Here is a 7,024-nt window from a genome sequence, read left to right on the forward strand (position 1 = left end):
TATGATTAAAAAATGAAACAAGCTAAAAGTTGACCAATAAGAAATTAGGAAGACTGGGAGTAATTCGAAAAAAAAATATGCACATGAGTTTGTCAAAATTAAAAGTGCCAATATAATGCACTGGGGGGGGTAAAATGTATATTTTTCAAGTTCAAGGCGGTAAAGTATTACCACCCCATAGGTTCCAGGGGAGTGTTATTAACCCTCTTTCTTTTTAATTCTAATCTTTTAGCAAATGGAAATGCAAGACTTGCAGGGACACTTTTACCAAAGAATGTGAAAGGGCAACCACCCGGGTGAGGGGGCATCAGTCTAGTTACATCTTGAGTGATTTTGATGGCAAGGAACACTTGGCCCATGTTTGAGAGTATAAATAGCAGTAGTTTCTCTACTCAAACCAACAAATTTCTTTCTTAGATTAGTGTGACAGCTCCAAGTTGTGCCTAGCTCACCAAGATGGCAGCCGCTGGCTTTATTGTGACCCTTGCCATTTGTTTGGCTTTGTCATCTTCATTTTCTCACGCTTTCGATGACAATCCTTTGCAGGATTTCTGCGTTGCTGTGTCTGATACATCTGCAGCTGGTAAGTTCGATTCCAAACTGCAGATTCTGAACATTTATGTTTGGAATCTTAACGTAGCGTACCTTGCTAGTCTGTATCAAATCATGGTTCATAGTAGGTCGCACCAATTCTGGCCAATATTCATTTTCTTAAATTAATTTTTTTCTATACTGATAGTATATATATATATATATATATATATATATATATATATATGTCGAGTTTGGATGCATAATAACTAATCATAATCTGAATTTGAAACTCAAATTCTACACATCATACATCTGATCTTGCTATACGTCACTATGAATGTATCGAAGATTAACTCTCCTTTAATGTTATTGAATTTGATGACACATTCATTTCCTATTTTAGCAATAGGATTCTGCAACAAAAAAAGAAGAAAAAAATACAAGCCCCACTAATTTGCAAAATTTTTTTTACAAGGCAAGTTACTTAGTCCATTTACTTCAAATGGTCAACCAATAAAAACACATTGCTTTCAAGGTGGTTAGTCTGCTAATGAATTACTTTAATCAGTTGTAATGCACTGGTGGCTTTTTTGTGCTTTGTAATTAGGCCACTTATCAAGTACATATGTTGTCACTACCGAATACTATCGAGAACACCAGTACTGTTATTATTACTATCATTATTATGAATTGTTGCATAGAAAATAAAAAAAAAAAACAACTTTCTATTAGAAGTAATCCTGGCGTCGTCACCTTAAAACCTCATAATAGGTTTATAAACAACGCTTTCACAGTATCAACAATCCGTGGCATATAATGGTCAAGTAATGATCTTCATTCACGCTTGGTAGTTTTTTGTAATTTTATGACAACCGATTAAGCAATTTGCACCGTGCAGAATGGGGTAAAAAGAGAGAGAGAGAAGTGAAAAAACCTGCACCATTTTATGCATACATGATATGTTATACACGCAAATTGTTAACTCTTTGAACAATACAGCAAGCGTCCAACTTGTCATAGTCCATGGATGTTTGCAACCATTTAATAAAATGTAACATCCAACTTTTTTTTTTGGGTAAGTAAAATGTAACATCCAACTTGTCAAGTTGTCATAACCCATCCATGGGTTTTTTCTTTTAATTTTTATTAGTGTCATTCTCCATCCTGTTTTTTTGTATTTTATGCTTATTTGATAATCGAACCATAAGCTGCGAAATTAAGATAAATCGAAAGTTACAGAAAAGTGTAAAACTCGCACAATTTTTGTGAGCGTCTACAGAATAGATGGGAGATTCATATTATAATGTTAGTGATAAAGAGATAGAATAACGACAGCCTTAGATGTATTAGTCACAGGTTGTAGTTTGTGACATTTCCATTTTTCTTTCACATGGGTGATTTATCCTCATCTTTTGTGCAGTGTTCGTCAATGGAAAGATCTGCAAGAACCCAAAACAGGTAACTAGTGACGATTTCCTCGGAACAGGCTTTAATATTCCTGTAGACACCAACAACTCTCTTGGATCTGGATTTAAGCTGGTTGACGTTAACGTAATACCCGGCCTTAACACTCTTGGTCTCAGTCTACTTCGTGTAGACTTTGCACCAGGTGGTGTCATACCTCCTCACACGCATCCTCGTGCTACTGAGGCCGTCATAGTAATCGAGGGCACCATCTATATTGGTTTTGTCACCTCCAATCCAGCTGATAACACGAAAAATAGGTTATATGCTAAGATTTTGAAACCAGGAGACATCTTCGTCCTCCCAATTGGCCTAGTTCATTTTCTAAGAAATGTGGGGAAAACAAAGGCGATGGGGATTGTGGCTTTCAATAGCCAAAACCCCGGTACCATCACAATTGCAAATGCAGTTTTCGGGACAGAGCCGCTTATTTCTCCTGAAGTTCTCACTAAATCATTTCAGCTGGACAAGAAGGTGATCCAGTACCTCCAGTCAAGGTTCTAGTGGAGACATGTTTTGTCCTCGTGTGAGGACATTCCTTTGTGTTTTGTTCCCCATCCAAATTAGAATAATGTTGGATGTGTAATTTATATAGTTTTTTTCATTTTTCAGTTCTACTCTGTGCCCTAAGAGCACAGGATAAGAGCTGTATCTAGTGTTCAAGTTGTTTGTAAAAGTTTAAATTTATAGACAAAAGTTTATGTAATTCAGGGTATTTCAATAAACTATTTTTCACAAAAAATTATAGACAATAAGCTTTTTCCTAGACTATTTTGATTTTGGTCCTATATTTGATTTGTGACATGACAAATCAGTGTAACAACATAGTTCCATTTGGATTAGCTATTTTTTGGAGTGTTTTTAAAATATTTTACTGTAACAGTGTATATGAAAACTTTTACTGCAGATATTTTTTTGGTGTTTAGGAACAGGTTTTTGGAATATATTTGGGGTACTTTTTAAAATTAAAAATTTTTTAGAGTACTTTTTAAAAATTAACACAACCATCCACCATGCCTCCCTCCTCCTTTCTCCTCCACTTCCCTCTTCCTCCTCCCTCTCCTTCCCTTCCCTCTTCCTCCTCCCTCTCCTCCCTCCTTCCCTCTTCTCCTTCCATACCCTTTCCTGCCATCCCCACCCTTCTCCTCCCCCTTAATTTGGCCTCGACCAGGTCGCGGCCTTCTTGTCATGATCTGGTCGAGGCCAGATCGGGGAGAGAGGGAACTGTGATGCCCCCACTTCTCCCTAATGCGAACCCTAAGGTATTTGCGGGACGCCTACCCAACTCTCGTCAGGACTCACGCATTCGTTCATGCTTAATATAGAGCCACGAAACATCCAACCACTAAATAAGAAGTACATCGAATATACAAGTCTCAACACCTAAAGTAAAAGTTATCATTACAATCCATCAACCAGAAGTAACAAAATTACACTTTAAGCATCACCAAAAGTTCATACAAAAATACTAGCTTCCACCAAATCGCTAGTCTAGGTCCTCCAATCCACCTCCAAAGCCTATTAAGAAAAACAAATTTAATGGGATGAGGGAACGCTTAGTGAGGCCAAGAAAGCAAACAAGCAAGCACGTAACACCAATCAATCAATTAACGTGTTTAATAGCAACTTTAAACATGACAATTCATTCAAGTGCACAAATAGGAATTTAAAACACAAGAACGATACAAGAGCTCTCAGGAGCTATCTCTATGTCTCGATCAGTTTGCCATCGGGATTGACCCTCCGTCAACCCAAGTAGTAACACGACCGTAGTGCTTCACTTACTTCCTCCATCCACCTAACACCCACTAGGATCTGGAACCAAACATGTATGAAGTGGCGATACTATTCGAGTATGTCTAGCGAGATCTCAAAAGATCAAACTATAATATTTTCCAAGGTTCACCAAGCTTCTCGACTAAGCCCTTGCTGGCTCGAGTTACGAGGTTAGCCAATGAGTTGGGGTGCCCCCCAGAAGTATAAGTGGTCGATGAGACATCGCTCCAATTGACTTAGAATTGTTTATGGCTCTGAGTCGGTATGAGAGGCACCTCCCACCTGAACCGGGTGTAGTACATGCTTCCGCTTAGAGAATCGATCATAGCACTGAGTCGGTATGAGAGGCACCTCCCACCCCAATAGGGTGTGGTACATGCTTCCGCTCGGTACTCACGAGTTAAACATATTCATGTACTAGTACAAATCACATATATTCATTTAACAAATATCATGTAATCAAGAGAGAGAGAGGACGAGGGTGATAAAGTACACTCTCGCTTCGACAAGTTCACGTATCATGTATAGTACTTGTACACATATCATTTCAAACATGTAAGCATTTAACATGTACTTGACACTCACCACAAGTCAAGGGCAAAACAAGAGTGAAGCGAGAAATCAAACAGCTCTTCGGCGTCTTCGTGACCACCTGAGACATGTACAGTCACAATTACCTAGGTACTCGACCAAGGTTAAGAAGAAAAATATTTTCTCGTTACCCACTCTCAAGGTCACAAGTTCGAGTCAAGTTAAAAAAGTTTTTCTAGCTAAAACGTTGGAATAATGCTCAAGAGAGCTCAAAGGTCATTTTTTATTCAAGTCATGGTAAGTAAATCTCAATCCAAGAGAAAGTACCATTTTCACTTTCGACACGAAAATCGAGAAAAATGGAGTAGATGGTTTTCATCTCCCAAAAGTTCAAATCTCAAGTCTAAATTTTAGAATATAAAGAGCATTCATATTTTTTCCAAACTAATGGAGTCAAACATATCCAATACTCCACTTATTTTCATAGTAAAAGTCAAGGCTAAGGTTCCAAGATTCAAGTATAAAACTAGTACAATTCACCAAGAACTACTCTAGTCAAAACACTCCCTTTTTGGAGTTCAAACTCACGGAAATCAAGGCCATAAGAATAGGGGTTGAAGTCCCTAATTCGAGTATGAAGAGAAGTACGATTAACCAAGGGAGTTATATGACCAAGAAAACGCATCAAGAGGGGTTTAACCTTCGAAAACCAAGATTTAAATGAAAGTTTAAAGTTCCAAAGGAACCGTGTATTCAACCATGAAATTACACCTAAAACAGTCCAATAATCGCAAAGGAAGGTGGAAAGTTCTTTAAAAGTGTATTTGTTTGAAAATCAGGAATTCCTAGCTCAAAGTGACACTACTTGAAAAAATCGTATCTCGAGTTTCGTAAGTCCAAAAATTGAAACTTTATACCATTGGAAACTAGACTTAAAGCATTAAAACTTTCTAGAAGACACTTTTCTCAGACTCCAATTCGAAATCATTCAAATTTTAGCTCAAAATCACTGTTCTAGACAGGACAGAGCAAAACAGGCTTGAAAATTCAGTGAAGTTTGGAAATTCGGCAAAATTCATAGAAATGGAATCAGCCCTTGAAATTTATACCACAATTAAAAATCTAAACCTAGTTTCAAATTCAACAAACGGAACTCAATTCAAACCTTTCTATACCAAGATACAACAGTTCTAAGAAAACTGAAGTTTGGAACCTATTTTACGAAATTCCAGTTCTGACGTACTAGACAGAGTTTCAAAATCTGATCATAACTAGAGCTACACAATTGAAATTTAGTGTGATTTGTGGCGTTGAAAAGTAGATCCAAAATACTACAATTCACTAGAAGGAACTGTCATAAAATTCGTTTTGGAAGATAGGCAAAATTGCGCTACAAACTGCAGTTAGAACTGTTTCTCGGATGCAAGCAGAGAGGAATTTCAGTCATCTTTGCCAGTTCACTATGGCTCATAGGAAACGAGTTGGGGGTGCATTTTATACCAATGGAAAGCTCTCGGAGTCTAGTTTCGGATGCCATAAACGGCACTCAATTTCAGCTCCCAAATAGAGAGTTATAACAAAAAACGTGAACACTGGTTGGAGTCATCTGATCAGAAATTTTCCAGAATTCAACCTCACTTTAACCCTACTTAAACACAACCAAATGGAAAGCTTTTTGGAAGTTAATTCATACACATAACCACCAACATGTATCAAGCATTATTGCACCAAAATAGCATCAAAATTTCTAAATTAACAAGAGAGGAACAACCAGAAATTTCAGCCAGCAAGCATCTCTCATTCCTCTTGCTTTCTTTTTCAACTTTGCAACTAGAACTAAACCATATCTCATCATATCAAGTAACAAACAAGCAATTAAACACACAAAATCCTCAAGGCCTCTACCTATCAAGCCACCTCAAGTCCACTACCAAATGTCAAGGTTCTTGAGAACCCATCAACAACCCAACAACTATCTTGCTATCACTAACTAACTACTAACTTACTACTATGAATTGAAGAGGAAAAGTTGAGGGTTTCATGGATGTTTACCTTGCTGCCCAAAATGAAGAGTAAACACTAGGGATTTGAGCTTCTAAATCACTAAGTTTCTTCCTTGATCAAGTCCTCTTCTAAGCTTGTATGAAAACCCAAGACAAGAAGCAAGTGTGGAGAGTTTTCTTGGAGCAACAATGGAAGAAGCTAGCTGAAATTTTTGGGGAGGAAATGAGGAGAGGAAGGGCCGGCCATGGAGAGGAAAGAAAGAGAGTGTTTGTGTGGTAGTTTGGTGACTTGATTGAGTGACAAGAGAAATGACATAAAGGTGGTCTTGGCCCCAAAAGTCAACGATTGATTAGTGAGCCATTAGTGCTCCTAATTGAGTTTAACTTAACTCACTCACATCTAATCTCTCAATTAACTTTTCTTTGTCTACTATTGATCATCCTTAATTCTCCAAGATTATTGCACTCTTGGACCGAAATTACCTCAAAAAATGTGCATTCACTATTTCTCGCTAAACGAGTCGCAGGAAAATTAAATTCGCTAACGAAACGTTTTAAAAATATAAATGAGACATTTTTGCGTACAAATAGATTTGAAATGAATGAAATAAATTATTCGGAGTAAACGGATAAATAAATAATTAAATAAACCAATAAAATGAAATAAAAGTAAGAAAATAGAATTTCGGATCCTCATAGAAAGGGGCGAGACAGGC

At 37.4% G+C, this 7,024-nt stretch overlaps 1 protein-coding gene across 1 annotated transcript; it reads left to right on the forward strand.

Annotated features, from left to right (window-relative positions):
• Positions 1–398: 398 nt before the first annotated feature.
• On the forward strand, positions 399–2,764 carry LOC113749500 (germin-like protein subfamily 1 member 7). The gene is made up of 2 exons (XM_027293256.1): positions 399–583; positions 1,955–2,764. Exons 1-2 carry the CDS (start codon positions 457–459, stop codon positions 2,500–2,502), a joined length of 675 nt encoding a protein of 224 aa, XP_027149057.1. The 5' UTR covers positions 399–456; the 3' UTR covers positions 2,503–2,764.
• Positions 2,765–7,024: the final 4,260 nt, after the last annotated feature.

This window comes from Coffea eugenioides, chromosome 10 (assembly GCF_003713205.1).
Source record: "Coffea eugenioides isolate CCC68of chromosome 10, Ceug_1.0, whole genome shotgun sequence".
NCBI classification, from domain to species: Eukaryota; Viridiplantae; Streptophyta; class Magnoliopsida; order Gentianales; family Rubiaceae; genus Coffea; species Coffea eugenioides.